This window comes from Conger conger, chromosome 4 (genome assembly GCF_963514075.1).
Source record: "Conger conger chromosome 4, fConCon1.1, whole genome shotgun sequence".
NCBI classification, from domain to species: Eukaryota; Metazoa; Chordata; class Actinopteri; order Anguilliformes; family Congridae; genus Conger; species Conger conger.
Genome location: NC_083763.1, coordinates 63,507,799 through 63,534,191, shown reverse-complemented (window position 1 = coordinate 63,534,191; position 26,393 = coordinate 63,507,799). Strand labels below are relative to the sequence as shown.

The following is a 26,393-nucleotide window of genomic DNA, read 5'->3' as shown; positions in this document are numbered from 1 at the left end:
ATATTTCACTTGGCACTGTGCAGAACAGCCCTTAGCATAGCGGCCAAACAGATGGAAAGGGAAGTTCTTTAAATGTTGCCCAGTAATTAACTGTAGTTTTCAGATTGTTTTTCTGCAGACCTCAAAGCATTTTATATACTTGCAGACGGTTTATGATAGGAATTTAAGTGCAAAATAGGACGTTCAATTGGTACATAATTGCTTTTCCATCTATTGCATCTTGTGAATGATCAGCTTGTCTTGAACCAATTACATGGGTTGTTAACTGAACCCGTAAACTCTTCATTGTAATTTGGTAGTCAATTGGGAGGTGAGTGGATAATGTGATGGCAGGAAAGAAATAATTGAAAAACACTTATGAACTGCTGGCTGTGCTGCGAATATTGGTGATTTGCTTGTAGAGAGCATTTGTTCATCATTTTCCTTGGGTAAATTGTACAAGGTGCTGTGCATGCTGTGTATGGTGTGTTCTGTGCTTGTGTGTGGGTGCTTAAAACCAACATAACGTGTGTGTGTGTTTCCTCGCGTGTATGTGTGTGAGCATGTGTGTCCATGTGTATGTGTTGTGTTTGTTGCTTGTACGTGTTTATGTGGGCTTGTGTGTGCGCAGTCTACCATGAAAAATCCTCCGTTTGCACTATCCCATGGCCTTTGAGATACTCCCTCTAGCCCCCATGGTCCCTGTCCCGTCTATGTGTGCAGGTGTCATTACACTCACCCCTCTCAGGCACAGTCAATCCCCTGCTCTTCCCCACCCTTATTCATACCACCCTATAACATTTTCTACCCTCATGCGGCTTTGATGAATTATTTTTTATTAATATTGTGTCAAGAAGAAATATCACACTGATGATAAATACCACCGCAGCTTAATGCAGCATACAGACAGCAGGTGGACTGACTGCATCTGCAAAACTGTGTCAGTTTCCCTGCTGTAGTGTACCTGGCTCTATTGTTAGTGCCAATGTTTACATTTTCTCGAACTGCGAGCACTGCAGATCACAGCACGAGATTCAATTGGTCTGCCATGCTTTCACTTTCATTTATTGACTTATAACAAGTTTGCCGGAAGGTAGAATTATTCAAGCTTGTTAGCATTCCCCATTACAAAAAACAGTAATTAGCAATACATGAAGCCAAAAGGCATGAATATATGAAGGCAAAGTTATTTACCTGCAGTCAGACATCTTCAGTGGATATACATATATGTGGTGGTATGTCAATTTTGCCTTGAGCTTGGTTTTTCTTTCTGGGGAGCTGTTTGATATGTGTCAAGTTCACCTGGATTTATTTAATTGCAATAACAACCCTGACGATCCTCATGTCCAGGTATGGCTTGGGTGAGGCTTTTGGTAGGCTAAAATAACAGAAACCATAGATTGAAGCAATTTAAACTGAAGAGCCTATGGAGAAGGTGATCTACTCTGAGGTCAGATAAACTAACCGGTTCACTGGTTCCTTGAACTGCACTGTCTGACCCCACAGGACAGCCTGCAGTGTCACCCTCTCTCCAGGAGAGGGCGTTTTGTTCATGGTATGAGCCTGTGCCATGTGGCAGAAGTGGACCAAATGTAATTAAGTTAAAATGTATCTGGAGGCGTCCCAAACCAGATAAGAAGTGCTTAATCTTACTTTCTGCTTACATTGCCTTGCTGACTGATAGCGCTTTTCCCCAAACGTGCTTCTTGATTCCCGAACATCTGAGTGGAAACGGAAAGGGATGTTGAGAGTAATCCATGATCTGTTCAGTGTAATCCATGATGTCTGCTGTCCTGTTGGGCAGCGCAGGTGTAACAGTGTGTTTTGCTGGGGCTTATCCTAACTCCGCTCTTGTTCTCTGTTCCACAGGGGCTTTTATCTGGACAAATCCAACCTGCCTCCCAGCTCTGCTCCCAAAGCTGCCTTAATAGACAAGGTAAACAAAAAGCCGCCTCTTATCTGGAAATGGTCTCAGTAAGTGTCAGTAAGAAACACAATGACCTGCTAGTGCCGGGAGCATTCCTCCGGGGGATTTCGATTTTCAGGGCCACAATGGTAGATTGGCTGTAATGGTTGTTGCTGGTGCCATGGTAAGCCTGGCTGACCTTCGACCCTAGCCGGCCCTCTCCTGTTCAGTCGCGAAGGTAGCTGTACTGTAATAGCTGACGCTGGTGCCACGGTAACCCCTGCTGACCTTTGACCCCAGCCAGCCCTCTCTCTCTCATGTTCAGCTGTTGCGGATGCTGAACGCTCTGGTTTTAACTGGAGATAGCCGCGCTGCTGCCGCGGTAGAGGTGCTGTAATGGCTGACCCCTGCTGACCCTCTCCCCTGTGCTCAGCTGATGCGGCCGCTGAACGCTCTGGAGGAGCTGTACCGGCTGATGGAGAGCTTCATCAGCTCGCGCCGCACGGCGGCCTGCCAGTTCACCGCCTGCGGGGCCTCCGGGGTGGGGCTGCTGTCCGTGGCCTCGGAGCTGTGCAGCCGGCTGGGCGCCTGTCACATCGTCATGTGCAACAGCGGCGTGCACCGGTGAGGCCTGGCCGCCCCCTGCGTCCTCTCTGTCTGTCCGCACCCTGCCTTCTCCCCGTGTTCCCGCCGTCTGCCTCCGCCATTTCTGTTTTCTGGCCTTTCCCGCTTGTCCTTGCTTTCCCCCTTCCTATTTTGCTGTTGCTTCTCTTTAAATCTCTCAGTCTCGGACTCTTCTCGTTCTTTTCCTTTTTCTCTCCATTTGGTTCTCACTAATTTTACCCTTACTCTATTTTTATCTGTTGCCCATTCTGTGTGTTTCTTACCCTAGCATTTTCTCTTTCAATTTGCCTGTTTGTCTGTGTGCTGCATTCTCTTTAGCTGTTCAACTATTTCTCTGTCTTCCTCTTTCTTTCTGTCTCTTGTTCTTATGCCGAAATGGAGTCTTTTTTTCACAGTTCCCCTCTGACCCAGCAATTTCTCAGACAAGAAAGAATCTCTCCATTTAGCAGTTTCACTCATTACTATGCTATGCTGTTAATATGCTTAGCCATTAGGGCTGTCAGATATAGATTTGAAATTCAAATTCTCATTAAATGGGATTCTTCAAAATTATTAAAATTAACATTTGAATATGTACAGTTTATGCATGCTGAATATCTGATGTGTTAAAAATGTTACCTTGTGCTTTTGATGACCCGGTCTTTCCTCTACTGGTGCATAGCCAAGGTTTGGAGTTAAACATTTTTTACTGTTCTGCAGCAGCAGATGATAATGTACGCAGCACCATTAGCAGCTGACCACAGTCCTCTCACGTGGAGGACAGCCTCAGGCTCATTGCGTAGCACCCTCAGAAATACCTGAGCACTCCTGACATATCTGTTCAAGCAGAGCGTCTTTTCCCTCAACAGGGAACTTTGCGAATAAAAACGCAAAGCGGTCGCCTCTAGCCAAGCGAATCTTCTTGTGTTTCTGCCAGCTAGTCTTCAACAGGATGATGCTACTGGAGGCTGCCAAACAGAAGCACAACAGTTTTTTATGACTTTTCATGTAAATGTTGCCTTCCTTGTTCCTCAGGTCGTATTTATGGAATGAGAATGCTACAGGCTATACAATACAAGGGCTTCTCATCGTTAGGTTGAAATACATGATAAAATATACGTGATCTAGACCGTGTTTTACATTATAGTGTAGATTTTTGTTTATTTCAGGTACTTACATATTGTCCCAGTAAATTTACCTTTAGTAAGAGCTAACCAACCCTGCATCCTGTTTTGTGAACAGTAAAAACTTTAAAGGTCCCATATTGTGAATTTTCCAGTGTTTTATTTTAGGTCCTAATATTCATAAGAAGGCATTTGTATGGTTTGCAGTACCAAAAATGTTCTCTATCCAGTATTAAATATACATTCTCCAGCGCCTCCCATGAGCTTCACCAAGAACAGGCTGTTTTAGTGACTGTGTCTTTAAGACTCATTGACTCAACAAACCTCTGCTCTGATTGGCTGGCTAGCTCCAGCTAACTGAATGCTGCCTGTGCTGAGCGCTTGGATTTGTTCTGGCCAAAGGTGGGCCGTGGTGAAATAAACCAGCAAGTTCAAAACATCTCGTTTGAAGGCATTTTCTTCAAATGGATTGTGTTGATTTATTTGGGAACTGTGCATTTTCATGTGTTTTTAGAACACGTTCAACTCCTTTATAATCCACATAGCAAGGAAAATGTAATTTTTCACAATATGGGACCTTTAAAGGAAAATATACTATCCTTTGCCTTTGTGCTCCGATGTATCTGATACATTTTATCTTAATGCATCATTATACAGCTTTTCAACAAATGTGGTCATATAATTACAGTATCATTTTGTTTCTTTAAATACAGTATTCAGTCTTGAATTTTTTGGTCCAGTTGACAGCCCTATTAGCCACACAGCAGTTATTATTAATGCATTTCCTGCTCTTGAGAGGTGGTTACGTCAGTGAAAGCCCTTTACAATAGAGGACAGTCCAATTAATTTTCCCAGTTCTCATTACACCTCATTTGAGTGGACATATTTCACCTCTGCCTGCGACACAATTTATCACAGCGCTTGGGGTGAAAATATGGAAGGGGCTAAATATGGGGCCCATTTGTTACTTGTGGCCCTGGGATCCTGTGGAAATGCCCCCCCCCAACCCGTGTCTGATTGACATTTTGATTTAGGACAGAAGACAGAGCTGCCTGGATAGATAGAAGGCCGTTAGCAGATCGGAGAGACAGCGCCCTTTATTAACCAGGAGTAGTTTGGCAGGACAATTCATTGGCCACAAGTCACGACATGGAGCGGCCAGTGCGTGGGCTGACAAATCAAATTCCAGAAGCTGCCATTTTTTTTTGATTAATGCAGACCTGTTCACACCCCTGACTGAACCTGCTTGTGGTTGGGATTGTATTTTTCACAGTAACTGCCTTTTTAACCAGGCCACCAGGTCTTCCCCAAGCCTTAGTATATTGACATGGTCTTAGACACACATCTGTATTGAACACCTGTAATCTCTCTGCTCTCCCAATGCAAGTTATTAGGTAATAATATTATCCAACAATATTATTGTTAGTCTCTTAGTACATTTATATTGCATAAATGTTTATATTAGGGTGCTGGCACCCATTACTATCAATGGCGTGAGTGGTGTAATCACAATGGGACATTTCCAATAAATAAAAATGACGTAAAATAATTGTGAGACAAATGAGAATGGATTGCAGCATGTGAATATGAAGAAAAACTATGAAGCTCAGCCAATATATTATGGTATTAAAGCCATTATTAATATGAAAATGCTTTATCAGTGGAATGCCAACCTTCTCTATTGACTGGAAGCCTTGGCCCTGGTTGGTATACATTAATAACAGTAGAAGGATAACATTTAAATCACCGGCAGTTCAGAGAGTGCCGTGTTCTCGTTTCACTTGGGCTTGTTCCAGCTGCTCCCATAAAACGCCTCGGAAAGACGGAGAGGAAGGCGCGGGCAGTGCCAGCGAGAGTAAAACTCAGCTCATCACTCCGTCTCAGCCAAACCTTTCTCAACACCGCGTTTCCGAGGCCGTGTGAAATTCTCTTTCGGTATTTGGTGTCGGTGAGTGCTTGTGTGGGCTCGGTGGTGCGAATGCAAGGGCACGTATGTGAGGCTGACTCAAACCAGCAGGTTCTACTGTAGTGTATCCCTAAAGCACCAACCCCCCCTCTCCAATCAGGATATTTAAACCATCTAATACATGACTCAGTTGTGCACCTATTTTTTCTGGAACCCAAAAGGACAAGGGGTAATTGCTACTGTCCAGAGGTGGAAGGTCCAGGGGTCAGCAGAGTGTAAACGTCCTGTCATGCATTTCTTCCTCCCATGAACTCAGTCAGGTGATTTAACTAATTAGTCCTATTTCCTGGCTGAAATATTGTGGTAATTAGCATACTATGATCGGAAAAAATATTGGGGAGAACTTTTAACTTTCTTAACCTGGATTTTCCACCTCTGATATTGTCGCCATTTTGTCATTATTTATTCCAAGGGCATGACACATTGTGATAGGATCTGTTTATGATTATGGTTGTGTTCTGAAATGAGCTGAAAGGATTTTTGTAGCTAGTTTGTGTCAGCGGTGAGCCATAATGATTTCCCTCCAGATGCATATGGCCATGGGGAGCTATCTGAGCTACTCTCCCTGCTGATGCTCCTACTGATGCGCAGAGCCAATTATTGCTTTGTTTATTTCAGAATACACACAGATTGGGGGAGGTAAAGCTGAAACGATTCTCAAACGCCCTTTATAGTGATGTATGGCAGAACGGAAATGGAAAATTATGGGTTCGATGTTTGTCTCTTGGCCTGCTGGCCATTCCCCCGGAGCTGGGGAAATCAGATGTTTTAAATCAGGTGTTTGCTGAAGCTTCAAAAATCAAGGTATTGGGAGGTGCTGATCGAATGCAACCAATCACAGAAAAGGACAGGGTGTATGGTGTGGAAATGCTCTCGCCCTGGAGAATGAGTTTTATTGGGAAGCTGTTTCTTTGGAGCCTTTCTGTGACAGGCTGTATTTCAACCAGTTTTTATCAGAGCGCCTCTACACTGTTGTGAGCAGCCTGCTCAGTTTCCAAATGTGAAGACAACACAGAAACTGTGGGCTAGCGTCAGGCTAACCTGCTGTGGTTGTTTCCCCACACGTTCATGGTACAATACAGAAATGAGCTGATAGCAATACTGTTTATTGTACTTAAATCTCAGAGGTTTGCTCTGATCACCGCTAGAGGAGTCCAGCTTGAAGAAGGCCCAGATAACAATTAGTGAGTCCTGGTGGGTGGTGGCCGAAATGGATCAGCCTTGGGCAGGACAGTTTAATCAGCCATTAAAGGGCCGGGATCGATACGGCTTTGTAACTTGTTATCGCAGAAAGGTCAGACGGTACCCTTGCTGTCCTACTATTAGAGAGTTTGTAATTTACACACTGAGCACGCATGATGGGAGTGTCTGAGGCCCATGAATCAGCTCTGCTGAAAGCACACTGAGGGAGAGGTGGCCAAACATCTCTCTGTCTCTCTCTTTCATCCTGACTTCCCAGAGCACGCTCACCTGCTGTATGTTCATGTACGACAGGCCTGCTGACAAGTTCTGCACTAACAGTTTGCACGTCGATAGTTCTGATGAATGTTCTACATTATTTTCCACCCTCAGCCAGTCTCAACAATCCAAATGTGAGTTTAAATATTTAATAGAGCAATGAGATGAGTTCACATACTGTAGTGTTTGCATATTTGCTGTTTTTATTGATTGCCTATGGAATATAATAAAATGGCAACAAACTGGGCAATCATACAGAAGGCAGTGCGGTCTGTAGTATACATATACTTCAAAATAATCTATTTTGAGGATTTCCGCTTTTATATCTGTGCCTAGGCTTAATATGTAATATATTTTGATACATATGGTGTAACAGATAGCTCTCCAAAATATCCTTTTGAGGAATGTCAGAGAATTGAAAATGGAAATTTCCCTTTGCAGTTGTATATAGGGCAGACCTTGATGACCCGGTCTAAGCTTCTGTGATGAGCTCAGTGGGGAATATTAAAACGTCCAGACAGTCAGTCAGCTCTTTTGAAGAGATACCTGAAATCAGGCCAACCGGGGCTGGGAGACAGTCAAGTCATTGAAAATCAAATGAAACTGCCCTACATCTTTAATGTATGTTGAGTTCAGTGCATCAGTGCCACAAGCTTTTAGGCTGATTGTCAGCAGAGAGTACATAATGTTGGGATGCACGCATGCATGCATGCGAGACAGGGAATTCTATATTGTAATTATAAATACTTTATTGAGTAAAATAAAGCACTGGAAGTATTTCTCTGTGCTCAGCATGTTCCATTAATTAGGCCTGGGGCAATTAAGTCTGATGCACTAGATAAAATCTTACCATAACATTAAAATTTGCTTTACAGTGCTATACGCACCACGTTTCAGCTTGCATAGTGTTTTTGGGGAAGAGTAGACTAATGCTGATACTTTTCCAAGCTGTAAAACTGCCACTCAACATGTCTGCCAAGAGAGCAGTGAAGAACTGAATCTGTGTGGTGTGATTGTGGTTCTGCTCCCTCCATCACTCACCCCCCGGCCAGACAACCTGTGCAGCACGTCACTGGGTGGGTTTCGTGTCCCGGTCTCTTACTCATCTGGGTGAGTCGTTTGCTGTCCACCCTGAGGGCTAGTGACAGGACCACTTTGTCACAGAGAGACCTCGTCTGGACTCTCCAGTGAAATATGGGGAGTGTTCGGCGCGTGCCACCCCTGTTGACGAGGCGCCCTCTGGGTTTACAGATGAAATGCTAATGGAATCGGAATCTCGGACATGTTCTCCCGAAATCTGGAAGAAGAGTCCGTGCCGAAGGCGGCCCTGATGGCCGGGGGAGTGACAGCGAAGCTGACGGATTCTGACGCGGGACAGACAGAGGGCGCTTCTGTGTCAGAGACTGATGTATATCGCGGCTCTCGGGACGTGGCAGGTTGACAAACGACGGAGCTGGCGCATGCGTTTTGCCGCGACTGAGAGCGCTTCCACCGAACAAACACGGGTTAGAAGAAAGATTGATCGCCCCAGAGTTGCCGAGATGGCTGCAATTAGCATTCCTGTTCGCCGCGAGGAAGTGTGCGCAGGGAGGCAGGGCTGTCGATGAATTCTGATTGCCTTCAGGGTTCACGTTTCGCTCGGTGATTGATTAGCGGTGACTGGCATGGTAAGGTGGGCTGGTCTGGCCTCGTGTGACGGCCCTGTTTTGTGCTCTCCTCCAGCTGCACCCTCAGCGTGACCCTGGAACAGGCCATCCTTCTGGGCCGGAGCCACGGCCTGCCTCCACGCTGCATCATGCAGGCCACAGACGTCATGAGGAAGCAGGTACAACGCAGCCCTCTCTGTCCCCCAACATGCTTCCCACAATCCAGTGCAGTACCTGAAATTCTACAAAACACACGCACTGCAACAGCCTCCCAACTCTCAACCGGATACTCTCACCAACACCAACACTCAGTTTCCCATAAGCACCCTCACACCTTCTCCCCAACACCTCTCCTTTACTATCCACACCTCTCATCTATGACCCGGCACTTCTTATTGAATTATTCGTTGTGCTCAAACACATAATTTCTGTACCTCCAACACTTTGTCCCATACCCCCAACATTCTTTCATCCTTCCAATACCTCTTACTTAACTCCAACACACTCTCACTTACACCTCCAACATCTCTTATACCTGTATATACTTCCATTTAATACTTCTGTTCTTTTCTCTACCTCCAGCCTACCCTCCAAACAACCTTTCTTCCTCACATCCTGACATACAAGCCTCGATTCTTTGCAGGATGCTGAAAACTTTTACACAGTAATATGCCTGTTACATTCTCTGTAGAATAGATTTCTTGTCCAAGGAAACGTTTTAACTGATTACAGTTGAGGACATTCCCATTCTCTCTCAGTTTACTTGCTGCAGTATACTGGCTGTTTGGTCATCTAAAATCATCTGTGTACACTTCAACTGAATAAAAATAAATAGTAGAAAAAGACATCACATTTAATATATTTTCTTATGATGTTTGATGTCTGCTGTGGTGGTTGAGGCGCTGTTCCTTGAGGCCCGTTCGTGGAAGCCCCTGCCCCCTCTCTGAGAATATGAATCCCCTTGAGCCACTCCTCTGTGATTACGGCTTTATTAAAGCGGCCTGCTCAGCCTCTGGCAGTGTGTGGCCATTATGTTCTCATTTCTACCACTAAATTGAACTCCATCCTTTGCTGTGGGAACATGAAAGTGGCAGAGTCTCATCTCTTTTTATTTTCATAAAATATTGAAAGGCCTGTCAAGAATTTTTCAGTGTGTCTGAAGGACAAGGGATGCATATAGAGGCCATCGGTTTGCATAAGATCCCTTATGACTCCACACTTGACCTGAAGAGGAAGCTGCTTTGGCTAAAGACAGGATACTCTCAGTGCTGTAAAATCATTTCAGCGTCTTGCAAGTCACTGGAATAGGAAGAAAAACTGCCATTTGTATGGTTTTGGATCGTTGGGGACACAGCTCACACAGAAAAGACCATGAATAAAATGCTTTTTAAATGGCTGTTCTAGGTTAGATGCTGTTGGTAGAAGGACACTGCTGGGTTTCCTATAACCGTGCCCCTTGCCCTATTCACCTGGCTTGAAACATACGTGATTCAGTGATCAGTATACTGAGTGTTATTTTTTTGGCAACAAGAGGAATGTAACATTGGATTTCTCCAATTTAGTTTTATATTCCTTCCTATTTCTTTTTTTTATTGATTGTATATTTCCCGCCATTACTGTGCTTCCATTTTGAGTCGAAGAAAAATGTGTGCTAGAAAAGCTGGAGAGTTCTCAATTTTATTTTCATCCACTGAATTAATTATGTTCTGAGAGCGACGATTAAATATGCATTAGCAAACAGAGAAAGTAGAATCGATTCTTCTCACCTGCCTCAGCCCACAGAAAGTTGGTTGAGTTCAGTCCTGGAGGTTATTATGGATGAACTCTGAATAAAATACAAATTATGGAGTTATAATCTGTTTACTTCTGTAAATATTTGCCCTGCATATTACAGGGACTGTAGTGGTAGGAGAGTCAGATTATCCATTTATTGCAGCTTCATGGCCTGATTTTATTAAGCGCCCTATCTACAGGCTGCCACTTAAATGCCCAGTGCATTCTTTGAAGATATTTTGCAGTAAATTAAATGGAAAAACCGGCATTAGTTCCGAACACTGCTGCATAGAAAACAGCGTAAAAAGATAACACGTTGGGTTCACTGGACTTCCAGGAGAAATCGTTCCTGAATTCTTATAGCCCAGGCTCAAGCAGCTCTTCCAGAATATGAATATGAATGGATTGGGCCAAGCTCAAATCGGCTCGTTTATTAATACTGAAAACACTTTTTATCTCAGGAAACAATCAGAGGACCCATCCATCATCGGCAGTTGGTGGTGATTGTGTCTGCATTGCTGTGTGCGTTTTTTAAATATTCAGTGCTTTCCCCTTTACGTCCACAAACACTTTTCCAGTAATACAGAATAGGTGCGCTGCTGGAGAGTCTATTAGCCCAGCTGTCTCACTCTCACTCCAGTGCATTTAAAGAGGCCACTTAAATCTCTTCATCACAGACTGTGGTGTGCAGTGCGCTATTATGTCCAGTAGGGGCTCCATTCAGTGCCCAGCCTGGAGGGAAGGGAGGTAGAGTTCTGAGACTGGCCAGACCCGATCAGAACCGGCAGGTTCAGGCCAGGCTCATGGAGATGGGCCTCTGTGACTGATACTGGAAGTTGGATTTTCTCCTGGGCTGGGCTCAGTTGGATTAGTGGAGGGTTAGTTTGGTCCGAGTTTGGTCTTGGGCGCGGCTCTTGTGGGTTTGGTTTGGCCTCAAATCTTTGGCCCCGCTGAGAGCTCTAAAGGGAGGTACTAACTGAAGATAATTCCCGATGGTGTCTTAACACATGTAGAAAGTATGAATTCCTTGTACAATCTCTGCTGTGGTTGTATGAAATAGTTTGCCAGCTGAAATGGGTAGCACATTCAGTAACTGTGTGTGAGGGTCTCGGGGACTAGCTATCTCATAAAAATCTGTGGTATTTCAGGAAATTCAGGGCCAGTACTGCACTCTGAGATGGATAGGTTGGATAACAATCCAGTAATTACTGATGCTATCCCACTACAGGAGGGCCAGAGAGACAGACTGTGCTGTTCGGTTACAGCTGTCATACCTAATGGCTTTGCTGGTCAGTCCCTGTCCTCGAGTCTGGGGAAACTGGATGGCCTCTCTGTGTAGTGCTCGTGTGTGGGTGTGTGTGCATGTGTGTATGTGTCTGTGTGTGAGTGAGTGAGTGACAAGCCAAACAATAACCTTAAATCGGCTGAATGGCCTTTTATCCTTATCTAGCTAACATTCTTATGTGCTTAAGATGTTATGTGTATGTGTTTGTGTGTGATTCATCACACTTTCCAAAGGCACACTCAGTGGGAGTCATTTGGAAAAAGCTTTTAATCAAAATTTATTATGAGTATGTGTCATATTTTTGTCCAGTTCAGATCCAGTAAGATCTCCTTACCTGTAGGATTTCTTAGTTTACAAGAATTTGTAACCACACTTAAAGTGCTGGCTGGCACAGAAAGCACCTGAGTTGTCCTAACATTCCTGTTGCCAGGCAAAAAATTGAAGCTGAAGCTGGACTGCTATGGTTTTCCACTAGCTTTGCCGTATTACAGTCTCACAGCTGCAGAATTCAGCTGTGCCCGCCCAGCTGAGGAAGGGCCGCTGCTGAGGTAGCCTCGCATGTCGACAACCCCTCGCCCCCTTTTCGCGCCGAAAACAGCTGGCAGTGCAGTGAACTCTGTACAGTACGTCCAAGCCGCTGTGAACAGCATTCATTATTTATAGCTTCTGTTTTCAAAACATACGAGATTCATGCCTTTGTCTGCTGCTGCCGTTTACCAGGTGGCCGGTTGTCTGTTCCTGATGGAAGATGGTCGCACTTTCGGAGAAAACCGGCTGTTTAAAAGCGCAGCGTGTAATGATTAATCGCACTGATGTGGAGTTAAGTTCAGAGCTGTTCGCTGAGATTCAGTAAATGCGTAAATTGTATACGTTCCTCATGTCAGCGTTTATATCGACAAACAAGTCCATTTAACAACTTGTGACAAGGCCAGTATCCACTGGATAGTGGAGAGGACATCCGCCATTGATTAATCGCCACCAGGGCTGCTCTTGCTCTGTCTCAGGGACCCAGAGCTCCTGTGAAGCCGTGTAGACAGCAGCCTGTCGCATCTACTTTCTGAAAGGGACATGGCGATGGAGCAGGAAATGGCCTGACTCGTTTGAAAACCAGCTGGGCTGGGAATTACACATAGGCCTATGGCTGTATATTTAAGTGGAGACACGGCTAAACATCCATATAAAAATGCTGACAGGCCTTGAATTTTATACCGCTCCGCAGGCGCTATGATAAGGTGAGATGGCTGACTGTGTGCAGAGGAAAATAATGTTCATGGCATAACAACACAAATGGGTTTCAACACCTGAACACATTGCTTATTTTACTGTCACACTGGGAGGTGTAATGGACATACAATTAGGGGTCAACCTATTTAATATTTATATGAATTCATAACCTGTGCTTAACTGCCTTTTTAATGTATCCAGTCTCATGTTTCATCATGGATGAAACCAGCACCAAGCTGGCAAAGACACAAATTAAGGCTTTCCACATTTACTGTACCCAGAATGAAATGCAACTATTTCTGATAGGTTTGGTAATTGTTTGTTATTAAGTCCCGAGTTAACAATGCTCAGGTCAAGTGAAGTCACAAGTTCAGCTATAAAGTTCCTGCATCACACTGATATCATCTTAGTGCAATGCCAGAGCTTGTGTTGTAGGAAATCAAGCCCACATTCATGCATAGACTAATATACACAAAATACAGAATATCTCTGGGGGAGTGATTACTTTTCCTATTTGTCATTAATCATCATCTGCATACATTTGTATTTTGGTGCAGGTTTTAGGTTATTTGCATTCAACTGCATATTTTATATGAATCTTTGGCCTGTCAGCCATTTATCTTCATGTATAAGTCATGTCTGAAGTGTTTTTTTTTGACAAGTCTCAAGCTTGACTTGATTGTGTGACTTGAGTCCACAGCTCTGATATTATATCTGAGTATTATCTATGCAGATATAGGTCTGACATCCATGGAATGCACAAGGAATAAGTATATTCTCTAAAAAATATGATGTTTCTTTTAACAGGGAGCAAGAGTTCAAAATTCGGCAAAGAACTTGGGGGTGAGAGACCGCACTCCATCATCTGTCCCAAGGTAATCACAATGATACCCTCCCTCTATTGAGACCTCTTTAGAGCCTGAAAGAGATCAGTTGACTTACTGCTTAAAAAAGATATTATCACATTTACAATTTTAGACATTAATATTATGTTGTGTGAAACAGTAAATGATTCGGGAAGTTTCTGGCTCCTCTGAGTGGGGAGAGCTCAGGGGGAAAAGCACGTAATGGCTGAAGCAGAGGTGCATTATACAGAGGAATCACCATCACATCTCCCAGGGTCTGCCAGTAAGAGAAGGACTCTGATCCTCCAGCTAATGTGAAAGCCTGATCTGGGCTGCCGCAGACCAGATTAAAAGCCTGCCCCCTGTAATGATTCGGCACGAGATACTGCATGTCACAACCACTGCAGTTTGAAATATAGGATTCCCCATGACAGGCGGCCCGCTTTCAACCTTTTAGTGAAATTGACAAATGCAATTAAGCGGCGGATCATTAATTGAGATCCCGAAACGAGATGCAGGGCTGTTCCATGCCCAGTGCAGTGTTTTTAAGTGAGTGACTGGCTTCGCAAAACTGCAGGAGCTAGATGCTCTGGGATGTGTATTCACTGGAGTCTGTTATGAGACTGTGGCTACTGATCATTTTGACAGCCTTTACCTATAGGACCGAGTGGCTTAGTGTGCAAATGAAGACTGCCCCAATAGACCAGAATGATGTTGAAAAACATTTAAGGATGTACAATATATTAACATCATAGACTGTGAGAGCATTGGCAAAAGATGTAATCCAGTGTTTGGAATGCAAAGTAATCCAGTGTGAGGAATGTAATGTGAAATTATTTAAAACATCAATGTTTAAATGTGAAAGCTGTATCTAAAGCACTCTCCTGCTTCATTACATTAGGCCCTTAAACTACATTAGCATAATTATCCTGTGTGCAGTGCTTTGTCATGTTTCTTCCATTGCTTTCATTTTCACTTATCCTGAGTTCTGGAGAACTTTGCTCTGAATGATGCTGCTACTGTGTGTTTCCTTCTGGAGAGCTGAGTTCTGAATGATGCTGCTACTGCATGTTTCCTTCTGGAGAGCTGAGTTCTGAACGTAGCTGCTACTGTGTGTCTCCTTCTGGAGAGCTGAGTTCTGAACGTAGCTGTTACTGTGCGTTTCCTTCTACAGAGCTGAGTTCTGAACGCTGTTGTTACTGTATTTCCTTCTGGAGAGCTGAGTTCTGAACGTAGCTGTTACTGTATTTCCTTCTGGAGAGCTGAGTTCTGAACGTTGCTGTTACTGTATTTCCTTCTGGAGAGCTGAGTTCTGAATGTTGCTGTTACTGCATTTCCTTCTGGAGAGCTGAGTTCTTAATGTTACTGATACTTTGCGTTTCCATCACCAGGTTATACAAGTTGTGCCAGCCGCCACCCCCAGATGGTGATCCGTGAGGACGGACTTCCAGTATTGTAATAGAACGGTTCTGATCCAGCTCTGGACCTGTGCTAAAAATAAACAAGCAACAACAAAAAACTGTCACAGCTCCTGGTGGAAAAGGCCTGGAAAAGGCATCACTCAGTAGCCTGCCCAAAGGCTCCCACTCACCGGTCAATCGTGACTCCTGCTAAATGGATTTCCTTGTCTTGTAAATAGTGAATTTCTATGTAACTGCTCCTATTGTATTTTAAAGCATGTTAAAGCATTTGTGTGTTTTTTTTATTGTAACAACCTGCTACATTACATCTCATTTTAATTTTAATAAGTAGAAAGTGTAAACCCTCAACCCTGTGCCTAAGGCCATTTCTTGTAATGGTTCTAAAAATGGAACTTATCCCTGCAATTCCATTAACCAGTATACTGTAAATAACTATTTTGGTCTGAAAGTTGCATTTCTTTGTTGTTTACTGCTGTTGTTACAATGTTATGAAATTGTTCATTCTAAAGCCGATACAAAACTGTTCCAGATACAGTCTAACATGCTGTTACATGGACAGTACAGTGGTTTGTAGCATGATCAGGTATAAATGCTGCCCCCTGTTGGTAAGTTGAAACATGTTCATCATTCTACATTCCTTTCTCAAGTAGTCTTCTAATTGGCATCTGTTCATTGTAATCATACCGTTTTCCTCAGGTTTTTACTTTGTTGAACAGTAAGATTTGATTTGATATTTTAGCTGATCAATAAGCTAATATCCATGATGAAAGCAGACAGATTAATGTGTAGATGGCACATAATTGGAAGATTACATTCAGATGTATGTAGTTTACATTCGAAAACTAGACCACATCGTCAAGTTATAAGTGCTGTTTCATGTACTTCTGACAAAGTATTACTGCCCTCATGACAGTATGGTTCACATACAGCTATGATCAGCACCTATGTGAGAGGAACGTATACTGAAAGTTGTATTTTATGACTTAAGCGTCTACAACATTATACCTTTCTACTTCACCATAAGGTAGTCTATTACATTTTTATATCTCATACTCAGGACCAAAAGGGCTTTTGTTCTATTTAAAAGCTTCAAGTTGCAAAACAATTGTGCCAGTTGCATTGTAGGTTTTGTCATCACTATGCAAGTAGAAAAAAAGGAAATATTAAACTACATTGACACAGTAACATGTTATATGTCCCCATGAATCTCTAGTTATGTACTGTAAACAGCAATAATATTCAATAAGTACTTTTTAATGTTGTGTAATGGATATCTTTGACGTAGCAGCTTCTAATGTGTGTTATACTGCCAACACTTTAATACAGAGAAGTGTACAAAAAGTGACTGTAAAAACCTGTTAGCAGTCTTTGAGTGAAAATGACAGTAATTTATTTTATTTTATAAAACTGACCTTTCATAGGGTATGCAATATCTACAGTATACATTATATTTCATGTTAAACCAGTGTTTGTTTTTCAATACTTTTTTAATATACAATGTCATACCATAGTTATTAATTTCAAATAAACACATACAAAAATGTGTATTGTGAATTCTCTCCATTTTGTGTAATTCAAGTACCTGTTGTCAAGTAAGTAATACAGTAAAGGACATCTGCATTTGAAGTTGATGTACATTTATTTGTTAAGAAAACCTTGGTCGCTATGGTGCATCATATTTGGAGGACAAATTAATCTTGTTCTGTCTGAATGCCCATCCCAGATGAGTGCATGTTCTCTTGATGTAATACAAAGGGTTTAATAGCATTATGGGCACTTCATCTTAAGTCTCCCATTAGAACCCACATACATAGCTGCAATGGTGTAACAGAAAACATCAGGGACCTGAAACAGCTGGGAATTCAACACTGGGAGTCAATATTAAGTGTAATTTATGGTGTGAATAACATCTCACCAAAACACAGGGGAGCAGTCTCACTTATCCCAGAGCAATTGGCATTAGCAGCCATTGTGTAGTACGCTGTGCATTTTGGTACAGTAGTGTTCACTCCTGGTCCTAGAAAACCAGTGCTGTGCATTTTTCTTTTGCCACTGGGTGAACACCTGTAAGAAATTTGTATGGAAAATAATTCATCCCTCTCTGATCAATGGCTCCAGATCAGGAATTTGGAGTTGATAAAAGACTAGTACACACGGATCTGCATTTAGATACCAATAATGTTTTATAAAGCAATTATTCTGTGAGTGCTTGCAATACTGACTCAGCATGTTTCTCAGGTGGGGTTTTTTCAGTAGCTGATCATGTGCTTTTGGCTGTGCTTAAGTTCTCCCTCCTGTCTCCACTGTTCTCTGACCCACTCCTCTTTTCTCCACTGTTTGCCACAGATGTATGGAGCCTTTGGGTCTGGGCAATGCTGATTGGATATCAGAACAGGGTAATCAACCTACATCTCTGCCTAAGCAGGTGATTCAGCCTGCAGACCAGTCCAATCTTACCGTTTAAACAAATATGTCATTTGTACCCCAGTGTGCCCTGGGTTGCAAGGGTGAATTGATGTAGATTTACCAGACATTAGAAGTCTGAAATGAGTAATTTTGGAGTAGATTGGAACTTTTGGGTTGCAAATGTAGACCAAATTATGTCAAAATGTGTTATGTCTGATCTTTGCTTTAATGCAAGTGGTTTTTGTTTCCTTCCTGTGTTCTGTTAGAGGGACACTAACGAAGTTTTCACATAGCTTCAGACTTGCTGAAGTTGCTTAAACAATACAATGTGATCGACATGTAGCTGTTTTACCGGTCTGTTCCTGAAAAATTGGTCCCGCATTGTTTCCCTATGCTAATGGCGTATTACTTACTTACATTACTTCAATTTGTTTTGTGGAAGAGCAAGTTAGCGGATTCGACCAGGTGCGCGCTGCATTAGACAACAGATGCAAGAGCTGATCCATGCAGATTTCGCCTTCCGAAAGAGCCATCCAGAGAGTGCCCCTGCCGAAAGCCTAACTTCTGATTATGATTTATTGTGACGGTCACTTAATTGTTTTACCCGTCTAATTCTATAAATGTATATAGATTGCCAAGTATTAACCCGTGGTAAAGCACACGCCTCATTTGCATTGCTTTCATTGCCTATGGCTGCCGTCAAGGACAAAGGCCAAATAGCTTACTCGAAATAAGCGAACAAATGCAAACAAAAATAACACTGTTGCTCAAAATCTGTTGTGTTGCACGGTTAGACTAAGGCTATGTTCATCATGCTTAAAGACCACATTGACTTTTACACATGAACAAAACTCTTGAAACATTGGCCAAACTTCACGTCCAAAGTGGTTATTTATCAAGTCCACTGGTTTTTAACACAAAATGGTATTCTAATTTTCTGTTTATGTCGTTTTAAAAACCGGATAGACTGCAAATTATAGGCAAGCTCCACATAACTTTTCTTCAGCTATAGTGCGGCATCAACAAACGCGGAATCTCGATAGCAACAGCACAACATAGGTTGCACACATAACGTCGAAGTGAGTCACCACCTGTAAAGAGACTTTAATAGAGTGCAAGTAAACAATAAAGGAGCCTTTGCTTTCTGTAGATGATCCGGAGGAGCCAATAAACAGGAGCTCTGTTCTTACACTTAAATAACCATCTTTACCATTGGCTTCGTGAGCGAAGCCGTCGCTAGGGAGCCGCTTCGCTGAGGCAATAGGGAAGAGCTGGTTTTTCGTAGTAGCTACCAACATAAGAGCTGCTCTCACCGCTGACTTCTTGATACAATGTGTTCTTCGGTTAAACAAACTTGCAACTCATGACACCACGGCATTTGCGATTTCAAGTAGATCGTCGACTTCACCGTTGCAAAAGCCTAATTGTCAAGGACTATTTACGTTCAATCACATGCTTCTAACTGTAGGCAACTGCTTTTCTTTATGCGCTCACATTTAATGTAAGAAATAATTAGATTTTCTCCATGGCGTCTCACCAGCAGTCAAGAATTCAGTCATACCTGGAGAAAAATAAAATCGGACCTCTGTTTGAGGTAAGTGTTCTTATTTTTATAGGCTACAGCTACAGTTCTTCCTGCAAATAAAACCTGCATGCTAGCCTATACTTTATACTGACGGTTAAGCGGCTATTCACAGAAAATGCAAAACATCATGCATGTTGTTTTCTGCTGTTTCAAGTTATCTTACTACAATTGCCGAACACAAAATATAAGATAATTGTGGATTAAGGTAGGGTGTAGTCTAGGCATGCATCGCCCTTGCCTAGACTACACAAAATTACTTATTATTCGTCATTATGCACATTAAGAAAAGTTATGTTTCCAACAGGACCTTACGTTAGAATTTCTAAACATGCCACTTAACAGTGAACTGTGGCTTGCTATAGCTGCTACAGCAAGTGTTTCTGCAGACGGTTTCATTCTGCAATACGAAGTGCTGAACCACTTAAATCCGCGGAAAATATCGGGTAGCAGAATCATGGTCCTGTGTGCACTGCACAGATTCAGAGGACGTCGCAGTTTCACCGGGACGTTCTGTGACAATTTTAATGTGTACCAGCTTAATATTTCTGGTAAAGTGTAATTGAAAATTAGGATATGCAACAAATTTGGCGAAAGAAAAAGTCAAATGTCTTTCGACACTTTGACACTCGGGTTGCCTCAGGCATTGCTGCAGTGAGTCCAATCTTAAATGTGCATGTGTGATGTACTGATTAATGCATGGTTAAAACCGGGTAGCATGTCTGATTAGCTCCACTTGCAACAGCTAACTGTGCTAGGCTACATTGATCTAACGTATTTCATAAGCGGTCAGAACTGTTTTCAGACTTTTAGTTAGAATTGTCCTCATTAGCCTATTACTACCTTTGATATAGCCATAGAAATAGAGATGGCCGATACATCCAAACGTTTACACTCGCCTACCTTAGAGAACAAATGGCAAGTAGGTTTCTTGCACGGAGTGCGGATCTTTTTTCAATACGCTTACAAATCACGAAGTAGCCTGCAATATGCTACTACGTACAGTAGTAATTACTCATTAATATATATTGTACTATTTCATTTTTTTACGCGAAGGAACATTTCCTTTCTCAAGGACAGCACACGATTCGAAATAGGCTACACAGCCATTTCTCAATCACAATATATGAAATTCTATGTCCTGCTTTACTTTTCATAATAGGTCATGAATTGTAGGGCGAATCAATAGCTGATCAATAGGGCTTAAAACATTTGTAAAATCAGCTGTTGCAAACTTTTGTAGCTGCTCCACCAACCATTTAAATGAGGCTGATTTAATCAGGCTGGTTTTTCCACAAATTAATACAAATACTACAAAGCTTTCGACAAAATTTTATAAATAATTACTTAAATGGAGGGCAATGACTTGTATTCCATTTTTTAAAACAAAATATTTTATTTATAACCGATAGCAGTTTCAGTTATATTTGGTTCCATTTACGGGAATGGAATTGAACAAATCCCTATCAAATGAGGTACTGTGCACTCAAATACATATTCCACGAAGGTCGAGAGAAACCCGTGTTCTCTGAGCGCAATGTCCTGTTGCCAAACAAACAATCATGTATAGTTATAGCCATTGTTAACCCTGAGTGCATTGGCAACAGCCTTGTAGTGCTTCTTAAGTTTTAAGTATACTTAACGAATTGTTTTCTCAAATCATTACCGTGGTATAGACATGCTATTTCGTAGTTTACCGTGGATTGGAAGGGTCTTCTGATAAACTGTGGTGTTAAAATTAATTTCACAATCGCCACTTTATGTGTAGTCAAAATGTGACTGTTAGGTTGGCTGTTTGCCTAATGCCATTAATGGGCCGTTATTATTACCTTTTTTTGTAATAACGTAAAATTGGATTCCTGACACAATTCTTATCGTCTGTTTTCCACTCACAGAACCATAACAATCTGTTTGAATTCAATCACATGTGATCTTTTAGTGGGTCAATCAACAATTCGAAAAACAGTTAAAGTCAAACCTTTTTCAGTCAACCACAGAATAAAATGTAGCAGGAATAATAAAAGATTGCCCTCCTTTCTATGGGTTGCAGATGGAGGGGGAGGCTCATCATTCATGTTATAAATGCTGGCCTATGGTTGACTAAATGTAGGCTAAACACTATCAGCATAAGCCTTTAATATTTTATTGGATGGTGGTTGGCATAAAGGCCTTTGGAAGTATATTTAATAAGTGGGGCAAATGTGCCATAATTAAAACCCACAGGAAATGTGCCAGTAACACCACATGCTGTTTCCCTTCCAAGGAAGATTTGCATAAGCCCTCAATAGTACAAACATTGTGATGTGTGTGTGTGTGTGAGAGAGAGAGGGAGAAACACCAACTGCTGATGTTTCATTTTCGTCTTAGCATCCAGTCAGGACTACACAATTGGAATATTAAGCAGCAGTACAGTTGAAAAAACTGCATGTTGTATTCCAGTACCATGGACAGTGCCATGCAGTTCTGGTTTGTTTGGAGCAGTACGACTCAGCTCCACGTACTGCAGCCCACAGTGTCTGCAGGCATTTGCTCCTACCGTGGTCTACACCACCCCATTTCACAAATTATTTTACCTGCTTGGTTCAGGTAAAAACACAACTGAAGCAAATACCTGCAGACACAGCTACCTGTGGGATGTGGAGTTGAGTAGTGCTGGTTAGAATGACATAGGTCTGAAAAGTTAAGCAGGTTTTGAAACAATGAGCTGTCTCACTGACCAGGTTCACTGGAACATGCTGCTTTTTCACAAACCACAGGAAAAGAGGAATTGGCCTTTAATTTAGAACCATTGGGAAATATGTGGGCATGATTGTATCCTCTATAAACGAAAAAATCTTAATCCTACCTTGAGTTTACACCAGTATCAATTTGCATTAAAAAAGCCAAGTCTATAACCTCATTATAAACCTTATGGGAAAACAAGCTCCAAATAAGTAGAGGTTTTTCAGTTTATTTGTAATGCATTACTTGGAAAACAGAATGATTATGCTCATAATCATATGCTGTTTTGAAAGGTTTTTAATGTGTGCAAGACACTGCTTCTGTCTGGAGAGCAGATAAAAACTGCCTCCCTGTAGCCCTTTTGATCTGTTTCTCTTAGTTTGACGCTCAGCGTCCTGCATGCACGTTCTTCAGTAAAGCAGAATTATCACCTCAGGCTGAACTCTGTTTCATATCCGCAACGCTCAAAGCAGTGTGAACGGGCCTTATCCCCTCTGGGCATCCGGCAGACTCACAGCTCACGCAGCTGAATTAGTTTTCACCTTACATTCTGTTCTCCTGGCTTCTAAATCCGCCTCTTCAGGGAACGGCAGCCTACCTTGGTGCAGGTTTGTTCATTCCGTTACCCTGTGCCGTCTGCTGCCTCGCGGAGCGCGGAATATTAAAACGCTCCGCCAGGGACGGACCTGGAACTTATTGGATTTCTGCGCCTCTTTCTTCTCGTAATGCAAAAAGGTTAAATGGGCTTTTGCGGAGACCTCCCAACATTTTGATAAGGTGTTTTGTCATGAAAAAGCGAGACTCCTTCATTTGCGGGTGGGTCCAGGGATTTTAATGCTGTGCTGCACCTTTTATCTTTTTCACCTTCAACAAAATGGAAAGTGTCTATCCTACGAGGCCCACAGTACCGGTCCAATTTTTATTTCTGTGAGAGAAGTGATGTCTTAAACAGGTTTGTTGCTCTGATGCTATGCAGTTATATGAATGGTCGGCCCATTTAAAATGAGAGTAGTACTGGGGGAATGCACTCTGACTGTGCATGATCATGCAGTGTACAGTGCACTGTGCATATGACAAATGACCCAAGAATGACCCCCCTCCATTTGCACAGCCTCCCTCTGCTGCAGGCAGGAGTTTCAGGAACCTTTGCTTTCTGAATAAACTGGAAATTGAGATGACCCCACATGACTGCAAAAATGACTGTCTTAGCAAAGTTTTAGTCTTGTAGTATTTATTTGTTTCTCTTAAGTGGTAAATATAGTGACATTTTCTTACCCCATTGGTAAATCTTCAAATTGCCTTACCTCATTGGCAGTATTTGTGTCTTAATTAGCAAAAGAAGGCTAAGATACTGGTTGATATTGACTTGTTTTTTTGCAGTGAATAATTTTTCTTCATCAAGGAACCTCTTGATTTAATCCTAGCCTTTGAATTAGAGAGTGTATTCTCACTGATATGTTTGGCCCTTGTCGACTAAGCCTTCCAACATCAAACTAGGTCACGTGTCTAATTAGAGTGAGCATGTTGTAGGACAGGCTAAAATCAGAGCAGTGGATGTGTGCTCTCAAGGGCTCTCATTCGTTTTTAGTGTCCATTTCCAATGGCCTGTCCTCACAGGCTGCACGAGTCAGGCCTGGATCTCAATGTACCTTTGAGCCTTGGCTGCATTCATTCGAATGGGGCCACCTGTTCACCCTAAAGGACACCGACAGTGCTCTGCACCTGGACCAGCTTCTGTTGAATGGTATGTTGTGGAAAGACTGGCTGAGACAATGGAGCCTGTTTGCCAAGCCCTCCACGGAGGCTTTTCTAATCAGGCTATTCACATGGAAACATATGGCAGAACCCAGTCATGAAGTGGGCCCAGGGTCAGCGTATTGGTTTCAGAGACACCACAGTTTGTGTATCAGTCATTAAGCATCGCTAAAGAGAGGTGACCTAATATTCCAAAGGAGGATTCTGTCAGCACACCTTTCTCATCTCGATTTTCCATCAGTCCATGAGTTCAATTCTCAGGGCACACGCTCTTCTTCTTATCTTGGTGTCTGTTAGATACAATATACCGGGTCTTATACATCCATCCTTTTTAGATTAAAGTCATCAGACAGCTGACATGGAAGCTGACACCATGCATGTCTTGGAGAGTATTCTCCTAATGTGCTTGCAAGTACAAGATAACCCCTCACGATTAGAACAAAGATATGTCATCTTCATTCAGAATCTATACAGTAGGTTCATGGACACGGTGGTAATTATTCTGCAGAAGAAGGCGCTCATAATTGTGTGCACTGGGCTATGAGAGCACATTGTGTTTGGAGAAAAATGAAAGCAAATTCTCTGCACACCTCTGAAATGATTATTTTCAGATCATTTTTCCCCATCTGTTACTTCTGGCTTGTTCACTTGCACAATAAAGTCCATGCAATTTTTCCTGAAGTAAAATCATTCAGCACACCATTATAAAGTAGTAGTGCTAAACAATTTGAAACACATTCTTAAGATCAATCAGCAGTGCTGTTGTTAAATATTCATAATTATGAGCATTCACATTTGATGTGTTTATTCCAAAAAGGTATGTCAGCACTGAATGAAACAGAAATAAATGACAGATCTTGCTGAAGGCCATACATATTGCAACTGTATTTTTCCAATTGTGTATTCATTCAATTCCCTTTCTTAGAGTTATATGTACAGGCCTCAGCATTTCACAAAGTGAGTCACAGAGAAAATCCATATGGGCATTATGTATTGCACTTAAAAATTAAATTACATGAATTTATAATGCTACAAACGCACATGTAAATATATTATTGATCTGCAAAAAATTTGTGGAAAAGGAGGAATTAATTAAATCAAGCTAGTCCTATTGCTTCAAGTATAGACATAAGGTCTTCCAGTGACAAAAAATATTATTTGGCCAGTGTTTCAGAAATGATTCAATGACAAGTATTCCTTCGTCAAACAAAAAAAGATATCCTAAATTTTAGTTTCACTGCTATGATGCTCTTAGACTTAAAGGGAAGCTTCTCCTGAAAAATCTATGTTAATGAATTGTCTTTAATCAAGAAATGTATTTTTGTGTATTTTTCATGTTTAAGGCCTTATCATTCATGGATGTGGTTGTAACTGCATTCTGCACATCCTCCAAATCACTAATTTTGGCAAATGATGGCATTCATTTTGTTGTTTTATTTTAGGCACAATTCAGAACCTTAATTGGTTCTTCTTTGCCCAAAGTTCCATTCATTTTTGGAAATGAGGCCTTGTGTACCATTTCTCATGGATGATTCAAATAGAATTCTGAAAAAACCAGATGTGGTCCACTAAATGGAGGAATAACATTCATTTTCAGGGTGCACTGTCTCTATAAGTCACTGATGACGACTTGATGGTTCTCCAGACAACAGTAAAACAAAGTGGCAACAGCCCTGCATCTCAACACCATGCAGCCTTATATGCCTTTAACTACAGCATTGTATCTTTTATCAATGCTCTGTTGATGATATTAGGATTTTGGGAAAGTAGTTGATGGTTTTGTGCGTAAATATATCATTTCACCTTTTTACCTTGTATATGAACTCATCATATCTTCTAATATGTGATAAAACAAAACAAAACAAGGCAGCGTCATTGGATAGTACTTGGCTCTCTCTTGATTGTGGCCCTACACCAGGAACAGTTCATCTGATCAGGAATGACATGAACTCCCTGCTTAGATTTGGACACAAATTCCATTTCATTTCCAGTGAAGGAGATTGCTAATGGAATGAATACCTATGCAAATTCTCCCTGTTCTATGACTCTACAATGCTGGTTCTTTTTTCCACATGATGTGAGTCTGGCCTGGTGTCAGGCATATCTGATTTTGAGCCTGTTTCCATATTAGAGAAAGTAATGGGGTGAAAGGCACCCTCCTGATCTGTTTTATCTTTGACTGCACCATAATAAAACTGGATCGGTTTTCTTCGCTGTGAAAAAGATGCTTGCACTTACTTGGCCGCCTGTGCGTTTACTCGTCTGGTGCCAAAGGATCGTTTTATTCTAGATGTTATGATGATGAAGACCTTTCCAGCGGCGGCATCCATCCATCCATTATCTGAACCCGCTTATCCTGATCAGGGTCGCAGGGGGGCTGGAGCCTATCCCAGCATACATTGGGCGAAAGGCAGGAATACACCCTGGACAGGTCGCCAGTCCATCGCAGGGCACACACACCATTCACTCACACACTCATACCTACGGGCAATTTAGACTCTCCAATCAGCCTAACGTGCATGTTTTTGGACTGTGGGAGGAAACCGGAGTCCCCGGAGGAAACCCACGCAGACACGGGGAGAACATGCAAACTCCGCACAGAGAGGCCCCGGCCGACGGGGATTCGAACCCAGGACCTCCTTGCTGTGAGGCGGCAGTGCTACCCACTGCACCCAGCGGCGGCATATTGGGCCAATTTT

At 42.2% G+C, this 26,393-nt stretch overlaps 2 protein-coding genes across 2 annotated transcripts in view; both read left to right on the top strand.

Moving 5' to 3' along the window:
• The window catches only part of prex2 (phosphatidylinositol-3,4,5-trisphosphate-dependent Rac exchange factor 2), a 104,132-nt gene extending 87,357 nt beyond the window's left edge, over positions 1–16,775 (top strand). Inside the window, exons 36-40 of the mRNA XM_061238332.1 lie at positions 1,849–1,915; positions 2,319–2,509; positions 8,759–8,861; positions 13,772–13,839; positions 15,201–16,775. Coding sequence (XP_061094316.1) covers positions 1,849–1,915; positions 2,319–2,509; positions 8,759–8,861; positions 13,772–13,839; positions 15,201–15,246 — 475 coding nt within the window. The 3' untranslated portion in view covers positions 15,247–16,775. The remainder of the gene's footprint in view (positions 1–1,848; positions 1,916–2,318; positions 2,510–8,758; positions 8,862–13,771; positions 13,840–15,200) is intronic.
• A 2,175-nt stretch (positions 16,776–18,950) lies between these two features.
• The window catches only part of c4h8orf34 (chromosome 4 C8orf34 homolog), a 78,771-nt gene continuing 71,328 nt past the window's right edge, over positions 18,951–26,393 (top strand). The window contains exon 1 of the mRNA XM_061240533.1: positions 18,951–19,230. Within this exon, the coding sequence (XP_061096517.1) occupies positions 19,162–19,230 (69 nt within the window). The 5' untranslated portion in view covers positions 18,951–19,161. The remainder of the gene's footprint in view (positions 19,231–26,393) is intronic.